General features: G+C 36.9%; 2 protein-coding genes across 3 annotated transcripts in view; both read left to right on the top strand.

Moving 5' to 3' along the window:
- The window catches only part of LOC129768173 (phosphatase and actin regulator 4-like), a 424,364-nt gene that overhangs the window by 255,551 nt on the left and 145,218 nt on the right, over window positions 1-23,595 (top strand). The window lies entirely within an intron of this gene.
- LOC129768177 (uncharacterized) overlaps window positions 13,264-23,595 on the top strand; it is a 110,460-nt gene continuing 100,128 nt past the window's right edge. Inside the window, exon 1 of the mRNA XM_055769645.1 lies at window positions 13,264-14,734. Coding sequence (XP_055625620.1) covers window positions 14,398-14,734 — 337 coding nt within the window. The 5' untranslated portion in view covers window positions 13,264-14,397. The remainder of the gene's footprint in view (window positions 14,735-23,595) is intronic.

The raw sequence follows: 23,595 nt of genomic DNA, 5'->3' as shown, positions 1-23,595 counted from the left end.
GATCTAAAGTGGGCATTACTCGAACCAAAAATAACCTTGAGAATTCAGAGAATTTCGGTGGCTGCATATTTTATGAAAGAAGCCTGGGAATGAGAGGTGTGTGGGTGGTGGCGCTTCGAGCATAATGTTGTGAATGCTTTCTTCCATCTAGATGGCGAAAGTTCGCAAAAGTCACGTTCGACGGGCGAAGCCACAGATGAGACTCGATGTGAGATGGGATGAGCGTGTGGGAACGTATTGAATTTAATAGCAGCGCTCACAGAGCATTTAATGTGGCTTTTTTTGCTTCGTCGTTGTATTGTTTTGCTACAAGATAAAGTTTACATCGTTCGGGGCAAAAAAAAGTGCGGTGGCTACAACAGCCATGTTGTAATGGTGAACCATTATCGATGTTTTCTGTGTTCTGCTGTTGTAGCTTATCGATATGGAATCTCAATTAGTTATCAATTCGTGTGAGATGTTCATGCTCACGCTTATGAAATATCGGGATGAGATCAACTTTTTCTGAATAATATTCCAATTTGAAATATCTGTTCCTTTGTTTATGATACTAATGTCACATCAAAAAAGTGTTTCGAATGACAAAAGTGACATCTACCTCTCTTATTTTTTTAAATTTTCTTTTAATGATACTGGCTGTCCGAAATGATCAAACTACTACATAGGCTGAGAAGTCCCGGGATTTTTAATGAAAACAATCGGGTAAAGCTGTATTTATTCTTCAACATAGTTTCCTTCGAAGGCAATACACTTGGTATAGCGAGTTTCCAACATTTCGTTTCCCCTTTCTGTAGTAGGAAACGTCCAAGTCTTCGAAATGCTATGCCACTCTGCAGACTGTCTATTGGACTCAGAAGTGTGGTAATGAATCCACGTTTTATCCATTGTTACAAAACATCGAAAGAAGTCTTCTCGATAACGCTTCAACAACGCCAAACCGGCTGTTGATTCATCAACGCACCGCTGTTTTTAGTCGACGGTCAGCAAACGCGGCACCCACCGCGCGGATAGCTTTTTCCTGTCCAAAATGATGTGTAAAATGTATCCCACTTGTTTTTTTGAAATGCCTACGGCCTCAGCTAACCCGCGTAACTTTCCTTTACGATCGTTCAGAACGAGTCGATGCACTTGTTTTACGGTTTCTGGTTTCATAGCCTCTTTTGGTCCTCCAGAGCGAGGTGCGTCTGCATCCGTACAAGCCCATTTAAAATTCACTAAACCACCGATAGACTATTGTTCTCGAAGGAGCTGAATTGGAATAACATTTCGTCAACCACTGCATTCTGCATTGTTCAGGAGTTTTTTTTCCATAAAAAAATAATGTTTGATTAAAATACGATATTCCTATTTTTCCATTTTCTATATGAATGCTCAGGTGACACCGCAACAACTGTAGTTAGTGAACAAAAAACTAAACGTCATGAAACTTCACACATGAACTAGTGACAGATGTACCTCTCGAAATGAATCTTGTTCATTAACCCTTTATGAGGCCGTGGAAACTAGGCAGGGTATCGACTCAAACCCCAGTCATACAAAATTCTTACCTGAAGAAGAACACATATTTACCAAAAGAAACCATTGAAAAATAGTTGGTGCCAATATCTTCGAAGAGTCGTTGACGTGTTGTGAATATAAATGGCTGCACACCGCGATACGATTTGATTCGCAACTTCATATCCGATAATGCTTCGCGTCGGTTTTCATGCTGTCTAGTAGAGAGCGCTTGTATATTTTTGCATTACACGAACATATTGCTGTTATTTATATGCGTTGCCAAAAGTGCATAGTGAGGCGTATATTAACATAAGGAAACAAAAAGCGACGTGTGTATTGTTCTCGCGAGCACATAAATGATTCATGAATCAACCATCTTCAGCTAATTCCATAAAACCACGCAAATTATCATCACTTTCCAGGGTCGCTGAAAGTTTTAGTGAAGAGTGCAATATAAAATTTGAATGCATTGTAAGTAATATCCGAAGTGATGAAAAAGAGAATTGAATATAATAACGGCCTAGTTCTACATTTGTAATGCGATCGTCTCCTGGACACAATCCCTTATATTTTTTTTCATTTTGAAGAGAAATTTTAGTAAAGACTATTCGTTATCATTTTCAAATAAATGTTCGTTAAAAATATTTGGCAACTTCCGGCCAAATGAAAAAAAAATACTCAACTCTGTTCTCTCCGGATTGGATAAAGGCTTCGATACAGTAGATAATAGTTGTTTACAGGTCAGTTGACAAACAACAATAAATAAATAAATAATTTAATAAATAATTAATAAAGAAAAAATAAACTGCGACTCATAACTTTTGCAAATAGTATATATGAATAACTTTTTCATATATTTATTTTCACAGAAGTCCCTCCGAAAACTGTTGATTATAGCGGAATGGTGCCTGAATATAAATTGTTGAGAATCAGTTGGACTTTATATGGGAATTATATATGCAATTTATATAATTTAATAATTGCATATACACGAACTTCATGTGCAATTTAGCTTTATTATTGTTCATTAGCGGCAAACTTCGTCCCGCCCAAAATGGATTTTTCGTTATCAATACCTTCAAACATTCACGTTTCAGTACAAAGCGAATGCTCATGGTTCCAATCGCAGAACTGTTCGTTGATTGAAATTCTAATTGACCCTTTACAATTTCGTTTTAGTATAACTTCCCTAGTACTTCTACCAAAACTAGTCATTATAATATCAAATTATTTTCAGACACAATTCTCGTTTAAGATTTTTCAATCAATTTCAAATAACATGTTTCTTCGTTACATGGAATACATATTTGATACAGCATATATTATATAAAAAAAACATTGCTTACTCGAGTTTTGCGCCTACCAACACATTTGGCGATCCGTTTATATTTAAATAGTTATTCCACAGTTATTCCACAGTTATTCCAGATATAGAAGTGCGTTTTTTTTTCTTGAAAATCCATTTCCACTTTCGAACAAAGATCAATTTCGAAAGCGCAAACATCAAATGTACTAACATGATGTAATTGTAGAACATATGGGAATTGAATTTTCTGATTTTTCCCATTTTTCTTCAGAGTTTTCCAAAAGTTTCATTAGAAACAGGGGAGGTGTGTCGAACCACCATAGAAACATTTATTGCACCCGAAACCATGCCAAACTTTATCTCATTGCAGAAATTTGTGTTTCATTTGTATTTGTTCGAGGTATGGGTCTCGAACCATCATAAGAGCAATTCTTGCTCCATATAAAACCATTTCTGACCCCCTGAAACCTTGACATGCCAAATTTTGTCCCATTTACCTGATTAGTTCTCGAGTTATGCAGAAATTTGTGTTTCATTTGTATAGCAGCCCTCGGGGTCTCGAACCACCATAAAAATATTTATTGCTCCCTGAAACCTCGTCATGCCAAATTTGGTTCCATTTGCGTGATTAGTTCTGTTTAGTTGCTTCATTCGTATGGCTGCATATAAAATTTCAAACCGTCGGTTCAGTAATTTCCGAATCTATAAGAATCAAACAATCTATTTGCATATATGTATAGATTCACTTTTGTATGACACCTACATAATACTAAGCTACGACTGATTTCGCAATGGTATCGATAAGAAATATTTATAAATGGCTCTTAAAAAAGCCGAGGAATTACGTGGTTTTGTCACGACTCTTTCGAAGTTTGCTTTCAAAAGTTTTTAAATCGAGACATTGAAATTGACTCTCAGCCTCAACAAATGCTATTGATCGCTCGCAGTCTAAAGCGAATGGAAATCGCCTATAATACCATTCATATTCTTGTCCGGTGCTATTGCAATTGCTTTTCTATAGAGTGCAGGTTCAGTGCAAGCAAACTAAACAAAGACTAGAAGTTCATTTGAAATTTTAAAAGTACCAAAATGTTATGTATAGCAAATCGAAGAGAAATTACCTTCCATTTGATGTAAACAGACCAAAAATGGGTTAAGCGGTTTGAAGGTCATAAAATTCTGTAAATGTTTTTTTTCTCGAAATCAACATAAAAAATGGGGAAAATTATAAATCTCACAAACGAAAAAATAATTGTTATTTTCAAATTGAAATTTTTCACGTATTATGCATTTGAAATCTTTGAATTTTTGGTTACATGTCCGGTTTTCAATTCAATGAAGTTACTCCTTATATTAATATAAAAGACGAATTCCTACGTCAAAAAATTATAATTCGTGAATGGTTGGTTTTCATGCGTAAGTATGTTATGTACTTTAAATGCCTACTTATAATAAAAATGTTTAAAATGTCCGTTTTTTGTGGTTTGTATAACTTGTACTAGTAATAACTGTGGTTTGTAAACGCTAAGTCATTCTTACATAATACTCCATATTTGGAAACTTTAACAAGGGTCGATTAATAAATGTTTGTATTGAGTAAGGGGCACCAAGGATTCGCAAAGTAATAAAAAGCCGATTTTATTACTTCGCGAATACACTTTACTCACTGAATATCCAAGTAGTTTTTCAGTATTTCTTAGCAAAATTGGGTCTCCAACGCTCTCGAAAATCCAATTTCCCAAAAAAATAATCCACAAATTTTACTATGTAGCACCTTTCGCAGAATGGCAACAAAAAATCTGAACCGAATTGGTTTGTGTGATGATGGCGGCGGCGACAGCAACCGATGCGAAACACATTTTTGGTTTCAGTTCTTCCACCGCCGAAGAACTTTCACCACTGGAAAGTACCTTGTTGACATCCGACTTGAAATGTGCCACGCTTTGACTCCACTTTTTACCCGGAAACCATGCTCGAATTCACGACAGTTAAATGAGCGACCAGAGAAAAGTTACCAATAAATCATTCACGATCCATAAGACATCTAGCTAGCATACCAGACGCCATCATCATCATCAATAAGCCGAACACACTCCTAAATTCACACAAGCTATCCTCTGGCAAAAAATCAATTCGTCTTTTATTGCTTCAAGATGTTATTGTAGAACGCGTCATTTTTTTAAAAAATATCTCATTAGTAGACCTTTTCAGGACGGGATGAAAAGGTCCAACGTGTGTAAAATTTGTTCTATTGATTCTTTAACTCTGCAGTTGTTTGTCTGGTAAGAATCAGCTAAGTATGTTTTCGAATGTACTCATTTCTGAAATTCGTAATATGGAAACAGCTAGAACGATTATTGATCTTTTTTCAGCAAATAAAAGGTATTTTGACCAATTTTCTATGAAAATTATTGAAATGCACCTGGAATGCGTACTATTTGGCGAAAAGTAAAAAAAAAACTTATGGTTTAAGTGGTATTGAGACCAAACAGACTCTAACTGTTCATATTTTTTTCGAAAATATCAGATTTCTTTGTATGACATATAAAAACCAAGAAAGATTTGTTTTCTTTTGTTTTTGGGACATATTTTTTCAAATATTTGGTCCTATGTTTTATTTCAAACCTTTCTTGTACTAGGAGAACTTTGGGTACGACGCACCGTGTCGGTAAAACGCACCACCATTAAAAATCATGAAAAACGCAGTAACGGCAGGATTTTGCTGTGCTTATAACTTCCTTTTTTCATTATAAATACAATTAAATGTATTGTAACACCAAAAACCACGTATATCTTCATAAAATAATAAAATATTAAAAACCGCATGATTTCATGCAACTTCGACCGCTTTTGTCATAAGACTTTTGAAGCATTAAAAAACTTATTTGAATTTTGCAAACTTCAATACATTCTCAAATGTTACCAGAGCTATCAATTAAGTTTGAATAAAAAAATGTTAAAAAATCATTTCTTATATCAAAATGCAATTTTATAATCCATCTCATAATGGGGCACATCGAACGAACTAAATTATTTCAATGTTTCTGACTACTAAAATCCATCCATGATTAAGAATAATGCAAATCATAGAATCAAAATAAAAACTTATAAATACAGAAGCCAAAAGTCTGGCAACACATTTGTGAACAGCGGCACGTAGCAATATATTTATGAACAGTGGCACATATTAATACGCTTGTAAACAAAAATATTGGATTCAAAATTCTTTAGCGTTTTCGGCGTTTGATAACAAAAATGCCTCGAAAATTCGAGATCATATGATGATTCTAACTGGTAGAAACGTAACGGAAGCGGAGGGTATAAGCAGCGAATCAAGAGTTATCTAAAATAAATGCTTCGATATCGTTTGACATTTTGACTCTTTGTTGTGGTGCGTTTTGGACACGGACACGTGTAATATGAATGCGTTTAGAATTCCCGTCATTTCTGTTGGTTTGCCTATTCGTAATCGTTATTGCTCATTTCATTTCACAGAAAACAAACGTGGCTACGTTGTGGATGTGAAGAAACGTTGAAATATGTAGTAAAAATACATGTTTCATCCTGTTTTGCTTAACAGGGGCGGCTTGCCCTATATCTCCATTGATTGAATGTAACAATACTGAATTAAAGGAGACGCAAGGTAAACCATATCGAAATACCAATATGTCATGTATCTCCGTTAGTTAACCCATTAACGACCAAGCTGTAAAAATGCGGTGCAGTTTTGGTTATTGGCGTTACAGAAAACTCAAGCTTCTAGAAATTTTTTTTCCGTTCAGTTTTCCGTAAAATAACAAAAAATAGCAAAACAATAACATTGGCCAAAACCTACATTTTTCATCCTGTTCAATCCAATGTTTTTTTTCGTACATCACAATGTGTGTTCTTTTATCAAAGTAATACTTTAGAAAAGTTTACATAATTTTGCACATAATGTTTTCCCCAATAAAGTTATGCAAAATTTAATGAAATTGATAGCAAGTGGTAGCTAGGAAACTAAGCCATCGTTTGATGCCAAAACCTTTTTTTTTCAAAGTTGTTGCTCCATTTTTCGATCACTTGACATAAAATGGATTAAATGTAACTGGACTACTTCGAATGAGACATTTTCATTTATTTATAAACAACAGTATTTTAGGGTTTGAAGATCTATTTACTGTTATAATTGTAACATTATACAAATCTATGTGAATTTTATACAGTAAACTGCAGTACATTTTTGCGATAAAATACTTACATAATTTCTGTTGAAGTTTATCAAACACCGGCCTGCTTTTGCTGGCAAATTAAACCCCGCTTCATTGTACCTTCCAAGCGAGTCTTCATCCTGTCAGTACTGTGTATTGCACAATGATTGCCTTGATTATCCTCGTGATGGTAGCCCAACATGCCTCCCTAATTGCATCGATTCCATTTCATTACACTTGACCATGAACTTTATTCCAGCATTTCATTCTCTTTGGAGTTCTCCTTTTCCTCCCACACTCAGCGACTAGTTTCGTTCCCGTTGAGCCACTGGGAATGATATATAGAGCAGTTGATAGTCGCAATTAGGCACAGTTTCATAACTCTCGTCCGGTGGTAGGTAGAGGTGATGGTGTTGGTGGTGATCTACCAGCATCACCACATCGACCAACAAGTTCCACTCCGAGGCATTCCATTCCGTGTCCCGTGTGTTTGTTAGGATGCGATGGGTTGGTGGAAAAAGGCGCATTATAACTGCTTCTCACGCCATCAACGCCCACTTCTCTACTGGTAATTATACTTATGGCGAAAGCATAGCGCGCGCATTTCCGTTGTACCGAAGTCATGATTTTGCAGTTTTTCCAAGCCGAATCACACCCTGCCGGAGTCGTCGCTGTAGCGGTGAGGGGCGATGGGTGTGTAGGAAGCGTGAATCACATGTAAAACAAAGGAAACTTTTTCGATATCACTTGAGGCCGAGGTGAACCAACCACAGCTTTCGGGAAGTTTTGGTCCAGTGCCGGTGGGATTGAGTGTGCTCTCCCGGCTTCTAACAGTGAGTAGGGGGAAACCTTTGTGAAAGGCTTGACAACGCTGTGACAACGTTCAGAGAGCGTGCATGCAACGCGCTTGTAATTGGTGGTGGGGTGTTCATTTTCCAACGAAGTATGTCCAACAAAAATTAAAGCGTAGTCCAAAAACATTCCGATATTATACAAGAGAGAATGTAGTTAGCATGTAAACGGATTTTTGTTTAGGGTATTCCATGGCCAACATTCTACGAATATTTGACAATATCTGGCACAGAGAACCACCCAATTCAACCGCTACCGCCACCCCCTGCGTGGACACGTGTATGTGTCCATTGTTAGTAGTGACGTTAGGAAGGAAGCGATGACGCTGGCTAGCACAAGAGTTCTCGGCGATTTACAAAAGTGCTCTCATGTGGACGCAAACGTTTTTATCGTGCAGCAGAAAGGGCGGTGTGCTTGTTTTGGGGTTAATTTATTACATTTTGTTTTGAGTTTGGACGGACAAAAGGACACATTCCTGTTTGTTTGTAACGTTCGCAGCGTTTGTGATCAGCCATTGGAAGGAATACTAATGGGATTATAACGGCCAATATGGTACAATTAGGGAAAGTCCATTTTCGATGAATTCGTATCTCGTTCCATACAATGAAACCTTTTCTGGTTTTACCTCAAATCGTAGAAAAAAATGTGTTTGAATTTCTAAGGTCGCAGCGAATATATTCTGTCTAGCCATCGCTAGACTATGTTTTGAAAAAAAAAGCTTTCATTTTTTATTCCATTTGTTTATTTAGACTCATGAGCATTTTAGCTGTAACAGAGCCGAATTTTAATTGTGTACATGTCACATGTTTATCATATCTATAAACAAAGTTGCCAATTTTCGGCGTAAGAGTATTCCCTCTATACCATTTGCATATGGTACATTACACAGTAGCCATTTAGCCGTAACTGTTTTGTTCTGTTCTTCCATTATCCAGTTAGACCACCAAACAGCGGAGACAGTTGATATGATCTTTGTTGTGTTATTAATAAAACAGCAGCCCGATGTTTCTTGCAGAACAGAGCAATTGTATGGATGAATCGATTTTTTGTTCCACCGTGGATCGATCTCCATCGCTGATGATTGATGACAGGACGTAGTTATTCTGTAACAACCAAAGATTAATGAAGGCCCTGAGTTTTGAACTCACGATCGATCGCTTGCCAAGCGAACGAGCAACCAATGTGGCTACGAAGACCACCCAAAAAAAATTGATTAATGTTTTAGCACAACTTCAGATGAATGGACATCTTCTCCGCCGTCGCGTCATTCTTTGTATTCCTCAATTGGCAATTTTTAAATTTTAGTTTTACTGTTAGTCATAGAAAAGAGTTTCAATTTGGGTGTCGAAAAAAAATTTTAGATTCCAGAATTTCCTTTTTTACAGGCGCGTTTTGTGAGTATTTTTCGAATTTTGTTACGTAAATTAAACATTTCATCATTTTCTGGTCGCATTCTAAAATGTAGATCAAGAATGAATCATGATTTTATCTGCAAGCAAAATAAGTTTGATCACAAAATTGACTAACGAAATTTTTGCTATGTGTTGGCATTCGTTTTTGTTTTTGAAATGTGGAGACGCACTATTGTTTCAGACCAGTTATATTCACTACATGGGGACGCATGGTTGTTCTGAGACAAACCAGTATTTATAACTTGACATACTAGAAGAGTGATGTCCGAGATACGATCGCATTGGTAACGTAGGACTACGAAGTTATTCAATTCACCTTCTTATACCCCGGAGAGTATATTTAAAAGAAAGGCAAAGTTTTCATAAAGTAATTTCTCGACCTTCGCTGTTGCTCACTCGCTGGTAAGAGCGATGTTTATGGCAAATGACATTTTCCGTACACTCGCCCGATGCAACGTGCATGAGGTGCGACCGATCCACACAACAGCAGAAACACAAGCAGAATGGATTTATGTTGTTGGCCTCCCTCTGACTAGTACAACGCTGGAATAGAAACCGCAAATGCCCACAATTATTTTTTACTCTCAACAAGTTGCAAACGAGCGGAATTGAAGTAGTGATATTTCCTTTCTCCTCAGTGTCCGTAGAGCAAGCACTGAATCTGCATTTCCAAAAAGAGATTTACGCGCAATAAATTCGCAGTGGTATATAAAAATTGTGCCTTGGCGCTATGGACGAATCTTATGCCAACTCGACTGACCGTTGGCAGCACCAACTCAGATAGCAACGAAACGTTAAGGGTGTAAACACAAAAAAATCACTGAAAAAAATTTTTTAGAAAATTAAAATTTATTTCTCGAAAACATTTTTTTTTTAATTCTGGAAAAATAGAAATGAATAGCCCATACAATGTCCAACAAGTCACCCATACATCGGAAGATCGGCAATTTTACAGGGCAAAAAGATTTTAGAACAACAACTTTTTCATGTTTTCTTGGAAAAATAACTATTAATGTTGAATTCGTAACATTTGTATGCATAAATTATCGCGATTTACATGCTCTGCTAACTTTTTCTATTCAGAAACATGTCAAGAACATGTCAAACGCGACAATTTACTCACAAAAATTAAACGAGTAAACATTATTTTTTCATGGGTCTCCATACAAAAATTCTCTATATTCCAGAAACGAAAGTTCATATTTTAATAAGATCTGAAACTTTGTCGAATACACTATATCGCTATTTTGACTTTGAACAAAATTAGGATTAGTTTATTTTTTTCAAAGAAAACATGAAAAAGTTGTTGTTAGAAAAAACTTTTTCCCTGTGAAAGTGCCATTGTCAAATCCTTTTTTGAATATTTCAAGTGTGCAAAGTTGCTCAAAATACCTATATACCCACAACGTTTCGCTGCTATCTGAGATGGTGCTGCCAACTCTTAAGACGAGTTGAAATGAAATGATGAAATTCGTATATGCTAGTTATTTATGACAAGAGTAAGAAAGCGCAAAATGTATTATTTAAGAGTGCAGATCAGACTCTAGCGATGACAATGAATTCGAATCTGACGATTTTATTGAGCAATACTTTCTCCTGCTCGGGAATTTATGATATGGATAATTCTATTAATCGAAGATATTTGCCTATTGCTGTATCAGAGCCATAAACTCTGTTCACATTTACAACTGCCTGACTTGAGTTTTCAGTCTAATCTAAGTAGGGTAAATGATCTTGGTCTGTCCGATTTAGGGTGTTTTCACGCAACTAGTAAATGCAAATCGATTTTTCTTCGTGAAAATCACATATAATGAATACGAGTTTTTGTTTGTTGAAAAGCCCCAAGTCTCTAGTTGCTAATAGTACTATAAGGCGTTCAAATAATGAAAATTTTTATGTTTTTTAACCATTTTCCCCAAAGAGAAACTATGATCATAGTTTGTCCACCTCTGATCATGGTTTGTATAAAAAAATTACCATGGTTTATTCGGTTTTAAGAATCACCATTTTTGAATGAAAAAATTCGAATTTTTAAGTAGATGTTGCATTTCTCATTGCTTGAGTTTACTGTCATCTTACTGATCCATTCATAATTTAGGCTTTCTTCAGAATATTGCCGTTTCTTGGGCATTTTAAAAGTGTTCATCTCAACACGCTCAACACAGAGAAACTTTATTTCTGCTATGCGCGAAACACACAATAAACAAACTGCAGTGCGTCAAGCGGTTGCCATAGAAATCATGTGGACAAAATAATATAAGTGAATCGGACAACTCATGATCCGAATTGAGATCATCGAAATGCGTTAATTACATCGTTAATTACATCGCAGCTATGTGTATCTGATACAAATGGTGTGCAAACATGATGTTTATAATATTTGTAAGTAATCATCTGGTGATTGATTAAAAGTAAGCTCAATTGAGGGGCGCATTGCTCTAATAGAAGGTGGGTTTTATAATCCTTCAAAGCCTGTGAATCCGTAAAAATTTACAATAAAACTACTGCAAACCATGAAAAAGACAATTTTTTTTATTTTTTTCGAAACTTTCGAATACCTGATTTGAAGCAGTTGCGCTGAATTAGAGCATTCAAAAAAGTGGACAAGCCATGATCATATTTTCGGCTGGACAAACCAAAATCATTTACCTTACAATTGAATATATGCCGTAAGCAATAAGTAAAACAAAACAGTAAAAGTAAGTAAAACAAAATAGTTTAGTACAGAATTTTATCCAATTTTATATTTTTTGGGTGGAAACGAACACAACAATATAAAGACAGCTCAAAGCGAGCGATCCGTTGAATTGAAGAAATAAATGGAAAGAAGAAAAAAATGCTTATTTGTAAAAGAAGATAAAGTAGGACCAGAAGTAAGTCATAACGAGCAGTCGTAATAGCAGTACTGTCGTTCTACGCATAGTTATCCCATGTTCCAAAATCTGCGACTGAGAAAAACGCAATCAAAGTTATCTGTCATATTTGTCTTCCAGAAGCTTTAAGCATTTCAGTTTAGCAATACACCGGGTTTTATAAGCACTAAACTATTGTTTAATGAAATGTGACTAGATCCCCTTTCTTGAATCAATCAAGCTTGATTACTGGCTTATGGATTATGGATAAAAACATCGTTTTATGAAAAAAACTTAATATTGTCAAAAAGAAACATCTGACAATTATGCGTGGAACGGCAGAGTAAATAGTGGTTGGATTCAGAATTTCTTATAGAATTTAAAAAAATAAATTCCTTTCTGTATACTGTACAAGAAGTTTGTAATGTAATTTAATTCGCCGAAAAATTACTGTGAAATAGAGACTAAACATTTTTGATTCAATTCGATGGACCCGACTGGTTAATCGAACAGCAGCCACCACAACATTGTCAAGCATCAGTCATGTGGTGTAAACTCGATCAATGGAAAAACAGCTGCACCTCGTGACTGGCTAGCATAACTACCACACCATACACAACGACCATTCTTGCTGAATTCTCTCAGTTGCTCAACTCTCTGCAATAAGAACAGACAAAAAAACACTCGCGTCCCGTACGCGTTTATTATTCCTCGTCGAATACACCGGCCTCGCGTCGCACAACAACAAGTAGCACGACTCAGACCAAACAAACATTTCGCCGGAAGGTTGTCTCTCCTGCCACCTGGGCGCGCTCTCCCGGCAGAATCTTCAGGGTCGCTGCCATCGCAAACGCGCGTATCGCCCATCCACAACCTGCGTTGGGCGGCAGAGGCTGTGGCTGTGGCGAGACTACATGACGTCAATGGCCTCCCGTCGGCCGATCGAAACTCAGAGCGCTGAAAACGGCGAGTGAGAGAGAGAGAGAGAGATTCGTGGGAGAGCAACTTTCCGCCCAAGAGCTTTCCCTGGGTATCTCGCTGGCGCGTTCGCGTCCGTCAACCGGTGGTTGTGCTTCTGCTCGCGTAGTATTGGTGGCTCACCGTAACGTGTAATTTCTCCCTCTCAGAAGATTGGTGGTGTTTTTCTTCTATCCCTGTCGCAGCTTACGAGCGGCGGTTCGGCGTTGTAATCCTGCCCACGGTTTCTCTTAGTCATTTTCCAGATCCCGTTCAGTTCGTTACCAGCAACGCGCGTGCATCATTAAAGAGTCATATTCCCCCAGAATCCTCACAAGAAATACCTTCTCTAACCGAAGCTTGTTTGTTCAATGCCAACCAGTCAGTCAGTAGTTGTGAGTTGAGGATTTTTCGGGGTCTTTTGCAGAAAAAAATTGTGAAGCGAAAAAGAAACGGTGGTTTCCCAGAGAAAAATCCTCCCGTTGAATAGAATTAATTGGTGTTGCGGTGTTGTTGTGTTCTATGTGTTGTTCGCCACCCCCGATCCCCTAGAACTGGGAGTTATCCCGGGTAAAAACGTAGCCTAGCGAATACAGTGTTTATGTTTACAAGCAGCTTCTGAGTAGACAACCTCAAACGAGCTGAGAAGTAGATATTTGGTATTAGTCGAGAATTACAGTGACTATCATCAGTGGTTTCCTACTAGTGTTGTTGACTATTTAGCAAAACAAAAAAAAAAGAAGAGAGATATCGGAAAATATTTTCGTACGGAGAACTCTTGTTCAGAGTGACTATTTTTGTAGGCTGCTGTTTTACTGTAGCTACCTGTTACTACTATAACTACTACGGAATTGAATGCAGGGATTTTTTAGATCTCCCTAGTTGTTGACCCTGAAACCCTTTCGCGTGTGTCACCATAGGTGCGTGTCGTTGACCTTGATCTGGGAAGAACACGGATCCAAGAAGTGAGATGATGAGTTACTGTTATAGCTACTATTTCGGAAGGAGCTGGTATCCTGTGCAGTGGTATAGTTAACTGTTGCATTCGAGTGTGCGTGTATGTGTCCCCAGTGTTACCCGCGAGAAAAGTCGCCCCTAGCAGCCACACGTATTCAACGTTCGCCGTGTTTGTCTGCCCGTTTGCCACTAATAACATTCAACAAAGCTTTATGTCGTTAATCTGATTTCCGATAAAAGAAAAAGTTCCGTCTGAGAGCGTCCCACAAAAGGAAAAACAAAAAGTTCTAAGCGTTTTACAAGTTCTAGAAAAAGTTTGAGTAGAGGAAAAAGTTCAAGAAGAGCTCGGTGAGAGAAAAAAAAACCGAGTCAAAATGAGTGGAGTTGGCTTTCTAGCCACAATGAAAACATTCGCCCCGAGCATCCGTCGTCGGCGCCGGGTGGATAAGCAAAACCTCGAGTTACATAACAACGGTAACGGAAAGTCTTCCGGAGCCGGAGTGGCGGGAGGCGATGGCAGTGGTCATCGGAGCAGCAGTGCGGCCACCACACCCACCACTGGTCCAGCGGAAAATGGTGGCCGCGGTGGAATCGCTGCTGGCATTGTCGGGGTTGGGGAGGTCATTTCGCCCAGCAGCTGGGACATCGTGCCCCCGATAACGCCACCGGCCGCGTTCCTTCCGCCCGGATACAAGAGACTATCGATGAAGGGTAAGATATTTGAGAGGCTCCACAGTCAAATGATTTGGGATGGGCACTCTATGTGTGTGCTGGCCGTGGATTTACGAGCCCGATTACTCCCAGATGTTGTCGGGGGATATTTTTTCTGCTGCTGGTGCTACTGCTTACCGCGATAGACGGTGTTATGTAAGCCTCTTACAGTGTGATGTTTCAGAGATCTGGCTTTGGTTTTTTTTTCGGTACAGTAAATTGATGGGTGGGATTAGTGTTTGCTGCGGGCTGGTATTAACGGTGTAATTTAGTAAGTGGCAGATTGATTCCGAAGACGAAGTGCGAATATTCTTGAAATACAGGTCGGATATGGGTCCTGTTAAGTAGAATGTTAGAAACTCGTTAGAACATTTTCTAATAGTCTGGTTCCAAAACATAATTTTTGTTTGACAGCGGTAAGCAACCAGAAACAGTATCATAATTTTTTTTCTTCATCATTCTTCATTCAAAAATTGATTGAAGGTTTTACTGTGGATGTTCAAAATTGCTTGGTTATTTTGATTAAATGTATGAATATTTCTGTCAGAGCGATTTTTTTTATAATCTACCATGCGTTCCCCTTAATACAGGGTCAGCAATTTTAGATTTTTGTGAGTATACTTTAGTTTGACGGTGATGCTATCCCTTTCGTATTCCCTACCGAAAAAAAAACATTTTTTTTCATTTCGTTTTTGGAGTGCATAATTCAGGATTGGAGTGTTCTGAAAAAAAAACATAAACATTAGGGGATTCTAAAATGTTATCAATTTTAAACCAAAAATTCATAATAAGCTTGATTATTTCCATCAACTAAATTGAAGCTGTATAACTGCTCTACAATTTGTTTTTTGACACCCAACTTCTATCTTTTTTTAATTTTGCATATTTTTCGGTAGAACCTTTTTCATGGAATTGATGAGTGTTTTTTTTTGTTGATGTTCTTACTTGATTGTCAGAGTTCCTATTGAAAACATTGTGTCAAACAGATTTTTTTTATGTGCCATGCGCTCCCTCCTGATACAGGGTCCGCCAATTCGAATGCAAGTGAGTATACGCTACGCTCCGGCTACACTATCTCTTTTGTAATTTTTAGTGAAATGTTTGGCAAATATTTGATTAATCAACTAAAATTAAAATTAATGTGAGAGTAGAATGAAGTGAAAATATTACAATCAACGAACTCTCTTTAAGTTGGAGGATTTCTGGTGATGTACCATGATCTTAGTTATGGATCATCTGTTCGCCACCATGACATAAATCCTTGTCGCCTCCGTTGCCTGACCCAAGAGGTTGTGCTATAAGGGGTTGTCCGATAAGTAATTGAATTGTCTGAGAATTTAAAAAAAAACTGATTGAAAAAAAAAAAATATATATATATATATATATATATATATATATATATATATATATATATATATATATATATATATATAACCGAAGTGTGTGTTACACTGATGGAAATGCTTAAATCGATTTGAAACCGTCGTTATAGAAATACTTGGACTTTTTTATAAATAAAAATATACCTAGCTATAAATTTGGTATAAGTCACAAAATAGGAATATGTGAGCAAAACAGGTTTCTTTCAACTTTTGTCTTTACTACATTTTACCTTTAAAACGGCAACTTCTTCGAAAATGCATTATATAGTGTTATGGGCTATATTTAGGTAATTATCTAAATTTTCATTTCAAAAATATGAAAAGATTACAATTGAAGTCATACGTAAAAACAATTCAAAGCAATCATTTCGAAAATGGATATAATGGCTGAAAAATAGAAGGGATCATACTTCACTATAATCCATGCATAGAAAAAGGACATGTGTAAGGAAAAACGTTTTTAACAACAACGCTTCTATGGTGAAACTAAAACATAGCAGCAAAAAGTACTAAACAAATTTCCCATATTTCGACCCATTTTGCGAGGGGTTACGATATCTCAAGTTCTACTGAACTAATTCATGTTGAATTAATATGGATACAATCTGCAGGCATCTCTTTATTGCATGAACCTTCAAAAAATGATATTTAATAATTTTACTATTTTAAAAAAATCAGGTAACGTAAGAAAAAACGTTTTTAACCGCATTGTGTTTTTCAAACGGCCGCCATTTTGTCAAAAACATGTTTTTGACTTGTCCGAGGTTCATGCGATAGCGGCATCTTTACTGATTCAGAATCTGTTCGTTTTTTTTGTTTCAGGGCTGGAATGGTGTACGCCATGGCACAACTTTTTTTCGAACCCTCTCACATCATCAGTTTTTAACTATTCTAGTTATGCATATTTTTCTCCGTTCAATTTTTGTTTTATTGTTAGAAGATAGATGAACAAATAATAATATAATAAATAGTAAAAATATTCTTCGTTTTATTTTTGCGGAGCTCGAAAAAACGCCCGTTCATTTCTCTACACTAGAATACCCCCTTAATACTCATTAAACGTTTTGAGGGACTCAATTTACGTTCTTGTTTTAAGAGAACAATCAATTGTTTTAAGAGAACTTCAATTATGTTTTATTTTATTTTTTTTTATAAAAAATCAGACGATTTCGGTCTAATTTTTTTAGGCGTTGCAAATACAAAAACAGGAAGTGGGCTATTGTTGGTTTTGCGGTCACTTGTTTTAAGTTCTGAAGAATCTGTTTGAAATTTGAAGAATCTGAATCAATTATCAATGAATGGATGAATGAATATTCCGGGGATTTTGACAACGAGAGCGTTACGTTGGAGCCACAATGTTTTGACTTCTTTGTCGACTAAACGATGTGACAGGATTATCACTCCTTAGAGGCGAATGAACTTCCTCTGTTTGAAGCTTCCAGCGACTGAGAAATAATCAGTAATAAAAAAATAAAATAATAAGCTTTCCACGATGCGAATGATTTTCCTTTTTTTCATTTTATACGCCCAATAAGCATGTAATCGCAAGTTAGAAAAAAAAAGTTTGTTAAAATATATAACGCTTTTGTGTTTCACAAACTCCAAAATTCTACTACTATTCAGGAAATATAGAATAAGAATATATTCAACTGATGGGGAAAAATAATCTTCAGAAGCTTTCCTATTAATTGCACTTGCTCGAAAAATTACAAAGCAAAATGTATTTGATCGCAGTATTATATTAGAAATAAAAACCAAGTAAACTCTTTCGATTCAACGTAATTCAAAGTTCTAAGCAGAACTGGCAGATTATTCGTTATCAGCGACGCCATCTTTCCGGTTTCTTCTCCTCGACGCTCGAAGACCGCCGGCAATCGCCTTCTTAGGGGTATCATTATTCTTTCCGGTGGTTTCCTTTTTGGCCTTAGGGGGAATTTTTAACGAACCCAACGCACCAATGCCGTTTGTGTGCATAAACATGCTCTTGGTGACACCGATCATCAGCGCTTCCATGAGGAACGAATTTTGCTTTGTCACGGCAGCGATAATATGCTCCAGTCGCTGTACAATTATAACTGAGTGTTTTTCCGAGCTGGCAACCGTTTATATACAGATTTGTGTGATTTCAATAGCCTGTTTACAATGCAATTTTAAAGCTATTGAAAAAAGTTTTTGAACCAATAAATAACGAGTTGGCATTTTATCGTTCGTAGGAAGTGTTTATCATACCATTTCGTTCAGTTGCTTAGAAGGTATTAACGTTAAAAATCATGTTGCCCCGGCGTAACGCTCTCGTTCTCGAAACTTTGAAGTTACACCCCAGCATAGAATCGAATGACGTAGTCCTACGTTAAAAAGGTGAAAAGTTAGCAGGTGAATTGTTTTTCTTCCATATACCCATTTTACGTTATATAAACATTTGTAGTCGAGAAAAATGCCTTTCTTGTAGAAAAAATCAGCAATTTATGTCAATTTCAGTCAAAGTTCTTTTTAAATCGAATTTTGGTTTTAGAAATGAATTTTCTCAATAATATTTGAAATCACAATTGAATTCGATGAAGATGTCACCAACTCCTAGACTATTTTGCGTGAAATCCCTCAGTGTTCGATGCCTTGTCTGATTGGATAACGAAACTAATTTACCTAATTATTCGGCTTTTTTTGTATCTTTGGACGTTTCATCATCAGTGGATATATATTTTATTGAATAAAAAATTGCTCTTACCAATCATTTTACATGTTTCAGGCAGTTTTTTACAGGTTTACAGACAGGTTTGTTTTTTATAACAAACATTTATAGTATTACAGAAGAACCCCGATTATCCTAATAGTCGGGCAAGCTCACCGCGGATAGCGCAATTAAGGACTAAAAATGAGGTCAAACACGAAAAAAAGATGTTTCAGCAAGAAAACTATGTTTTATAAGTAGAGAAATCATTAAACTATCCATCTATAAGGTCGTGTACCCCAGTTGACAAGTAATGTAAAAGCCATGACCAAAAAAGTAGCGTGAGCCACCACTCAGTGACAAATTCCGAGAAGGGAAGGCTGTTGCGAATAATCCGTACGGCGGATCTTTCGCTCGTGGATAACCGGGGCTCTACTGTATTTGTGTTCGGGGATAATCGGGGCTCTACTGTGTTTTATATGCATTTCATAACATTTTATGGTTATTAAAATTTCAACAGGTTTGTTTATTGTATGGATATTTTTTGGATAAATTTTTATATTGAGAAGTAAAGGTTATATGAAAATTACCTGAAGAGACCTGAGCATGGATACTCTGCATTGTGACAATTTCACAATACGTCACATGACGATCCTTCAATATAAGCTCACGATTGACGTGCTGCTTTCTCAACTCAGTTGATCGGTACACTATGGTTGACATAAATCACAGAAGTCATTGAATTTCTTCGCACAAAAGAGAATACGTGAACAAGTTTCAATTTTTTTTTATTAATCCGTTTATCTTTACAGGCTAAAGTTACATAGGTTTAAAGTAGGCAAACCCTCAGCTATATTTTGACTAGAATATATTAACATTAACGAAACGTTAATTCTATAGTTAATAAAATAGGAAACCGATTACTCGCGATCGACTCGAGTTTAGAAGGGTTCACAGTCCATTCAATTTTTTTGTTGATTAGAATTTTCAAATTACCGTAAACAACACAAACACAGCCCTTTAATGTCAAAACGTTCTGAGTTCGAATCCATTGCAAAAAATCAAACTATCACATGCTGATGTCAGTGTACCTCAAAACCTATCAATTGAACCGAAAATGAGCCTCATTGTTGTAACGAAATTCGCGATATTCGCGACATGTATCTTGTATTGAACCAAAGTTTTCTTAATATATGAGCACAATTTGCAGCCATTGTTCAGATGTCAATCTATTTATGATGAAATGGAAAATCAAAATTGTCATGAAATAAGTGACACTTGTTAAAATGGCACACGCATACACATAAGTGTTGCAATCTTAAAGTCTCTAAACAGACTCACTTCTTACTGCAATCGTCGATTATGGCGAATGTTTTAAAACAACGCACGATTTTTTTTTGCAAATTGGTGGGCAAAAGAGATATTTTTTTCTCTATCAGCAAAAATGTTTTTTTGTTCAATTACCAATACATTCACGAAGTAAAAACATAGGATATCGTAATGCATCGAAATCCAGACACTTGAGCGCTTACGATAATAACTTCAACTACTAAAAAAATGAAAAAATTACAGTTCCTATAGAATTAAAACACTTTCATGAAAGTAACGAATCGCAGAATTCCAAAAAAAACATGTTATATTTGTTCAAAATTTGTAAATTACTTCATTGTGCTGTGATTTCAAATATAGACACATTTTTATTCATGATATGAATTCTGGACACTTTTGCTTCTAATTCAAGACACTCTTAAGCAACTTCTTCAATGATAAATTTCATCGTTTACTTTGATCTGCCGTCTGTATTTAAAATCATCTTCGGAATGTGCTTTTTATTCTGGACATAAATTTGCGAAGCACAAATATTTGTTTTGATTTTTGTCATTTATTGTCAACAGCTAAGTACATTTTTTGATACTACACCTGTTTGATTCAATAGTAACTATCAGTCACAATTATTCAACATGCAAAAGATGTTATGGTTTTGGTATGATATTGAATATAATGAAAAGTGTTCAGATTCAAAAATGTCCGGATTCAAAAGCATTGCTCTAATTCGAAACTCGAAAATATTAAAATATGGTATGAAATTAAATTTCAAGTTTCAGATGTCCCATCTAAAAACAAAAAAAAATCAAGTAACAATCGAACATTTTCGAAATCTATTACCTAACAATTTAGCTTGTATTTTATGATTTTAAAAAAATATTTCTATGAACAGCTGAAGTTCTGCTGTATTGTGGGTCAAAACATCTGATATAACAAATTTTACGTTTCCTTATTTACTATAATTATTATACGAAACAAATCTCTGATGGATTTATTGCTGCTTGGGAGATGCATTGAAAATTATTATTTTTCGAAATTTTCATTTGATTACAAAAACAATACCCGAATTACACCCGGTATTTTATTCCAATGCAGTGTGATTTACAGTTGGTTAACAGGTACAATTTTAGCTTCAGTATCGTATCGTATTTGAAAACATTTTCAAAATAAAAGGTTTCACTCAACATACGCAATAATTTTGCCATCAATTCCCAAACTCCCAACTGGGCAACTGCGATTATTTCGGACACTGCCCATAATTACCGATCGCGCTGCTACTGCTTCTGCTACCATCCAGAATCATTGAATCGGCATAATTACCAAGTTCATTAACGAGCTAAGCCCCGGCCAGGCATTCCGGTTAGTGCGGGCCAAAAAAATAACCACACCGCGCCAATACGCGTACCGTCCAAAATCCGCCTTCCATTAACTGTTTCGCACCACAATCTCATTTTCCAGAAGAATTGAGCTTTCACAGAAGCTTGTGATAAATGACAGATCGTTCTGGGGGTGCCTTTGGAATTCTCCGCGCCGTAATCACGTTTTTGGTTCGGTCGGTGCACATAACCTCCTCTCGAGAACGGGGCGCGGCGCGAAGGAACCGTAGAAACTAATGCTTTTTCGTACGTTACCCGCCCGAAGGAAGATTGTTTTTTCTCGTTCCGTGTTTTTTTCGCTTCTTGACGCATGAACGACGCAACGGACCTGATTCCATTTGGGCGCGAAAAAGGCCGCCCATTAAAACGGAAAATTGACCTCGTCCTGCTCTCTGGTGGGTTGGCTAGAAAGCAAGAAGCCTTGCGTGACCTTGGACCCCGGCATCGATGCGTGTGTGTGTGTGTGGCTGAGGGTTCCCACCCAAAATAATTGATTTATTTCGCTGCTTTCATGATTTATGAAGACACCGTGGAAAAGGACACGTATCGGTGAACTTCTGTCCAACTTGTGTGGTGTACCGTGTTCACATATACGGTACCGATTCAACTGCGCTTGTATCGATGGATTATGTTAGCTCTCCAGGGAGCACAATTTGAGGCACCACATGTTCGTTAGAACGACACTGGCAAATATGCTCTGACAATAAGGAGGGAATGCATTGGTGGAAAATGATTATTCAAGTTCCAATCGAGCGCGGAGAAGCGAACTATAGCGGCGGAGTCTCTACAGGCCTGGCATATAGACACACACTAATTTGGCCCGATGCTATAATATTGGCAGCATTCCATTTGTCTACAACAAATGCTTGGACTTGACATGGCAAGGTCAAATTTTCCTTCTCGCTTGCTCTGCATCACAAAAAGTTTGCTTTTAACGAGTTTCCTTTCGGGCACAAGATAATGTGATTTGTGACTGTGACCTTTCCCTGTGTTTTTTTTTTGTTTGCTAGTTCAACTAACCATGTTTAATATGTGTTTGAATTTTTATTAGCAAATTTACTTTCGCACAGCAGCATAACATGATATCGGTGTTCTCCATCGATGTTTTGAACTGTTGTTGTTGTTGGGGGATGGGCATCTCATTCGTTACGACCCCAATTACTTACACTTCCGACGTCTACATCAATCATGGGCCCCGATCTCGTTTCAATCGAGTTCGCTTTTGCCCTTTCCCCGGAGCACCGCCTCATCCTATTCATGACTTCCAAGGAGGACGGGAATTGATTTCATCCCTCGTTGGCTTCTTTTGTCTTGTTCACGCCACGCCATTATTGCCGCGCACTCCCTTCACAACACAATGGTCGTCAATATTGGAAATCATGGCAATAGCAGCCGACTCAGTCTTCAATCAAAATCAAATCAAATGGAACGCGTCCCTTCCTGGAGCAGGACTGACTCATCCAATCGTTAGTGGGCATCTTGGAATGGTGGCTTTACATTTGTTGCGTATGGTGTTTGATGAATACCTGTAATAACAAGGAGAAAGTTTGAAAACATGCATCAATGCAAGGCTATGCAATTGAAAAAAAAAATTTCAATTTGGTTTGAAAATAGACATTTTCCTAGAAGGTTCAATCGAATGGCTTTCATTTGATGTAAAAATGTCGAAAATCGGTTAGACTGTTTGGAAGTAATTTTTTTAAAGATGAGTATATTTTTCGAAATCAGTAAAAAATCGGAAAATATCACAAACCTGAAATACGAAAAAATAAGTACTGCTAAGTTTTCGATATTGTGTGGAAAAAGAGTAACAGGTTTTGAAAAATGATATAAAAACGAAGATCTCTTAGATCTTGATATCTATAAAATCACAAATAAAGAAACATATGTAAACTTTTCGCCTACAAGAAGGTATCTGTAAAGAGTGTGTATATGTATTTCCGCGACTAAGTAAAAGTTTATAGATCGCAGAGGAGGGATATGAAACAGGGGAACAACGGAGGAAACGTCATTAAACGTTGACATCGGCATTTCTGAGGCACAGGTATAGATGAAGCAGAAGATCAGGATCACGGTTACCTAAGGTATCCCGGACGGGGATATCCGATT

This window comes from Toxorhynchites rutilus, chromosome 2 (assembly GCF_029784135.1).
Source record: "Toxorhynchites rutilus septentrionalis strain SRP chromosome 2, ASM2978413v1, whole genome shotgun sequence".
In the NCBI taxonomy this organism is placed as follows: Eukaryota; Metazoa; Arthropoda; class Insecta; order Diptera; family Culicidae; genus Toxorhynchites; species Toxorhynchites rutilus.
Note: the sequence above shows the minus strand (reverse complement) of the source record. Positions and strands in the feature narration are given on the sequence as shown.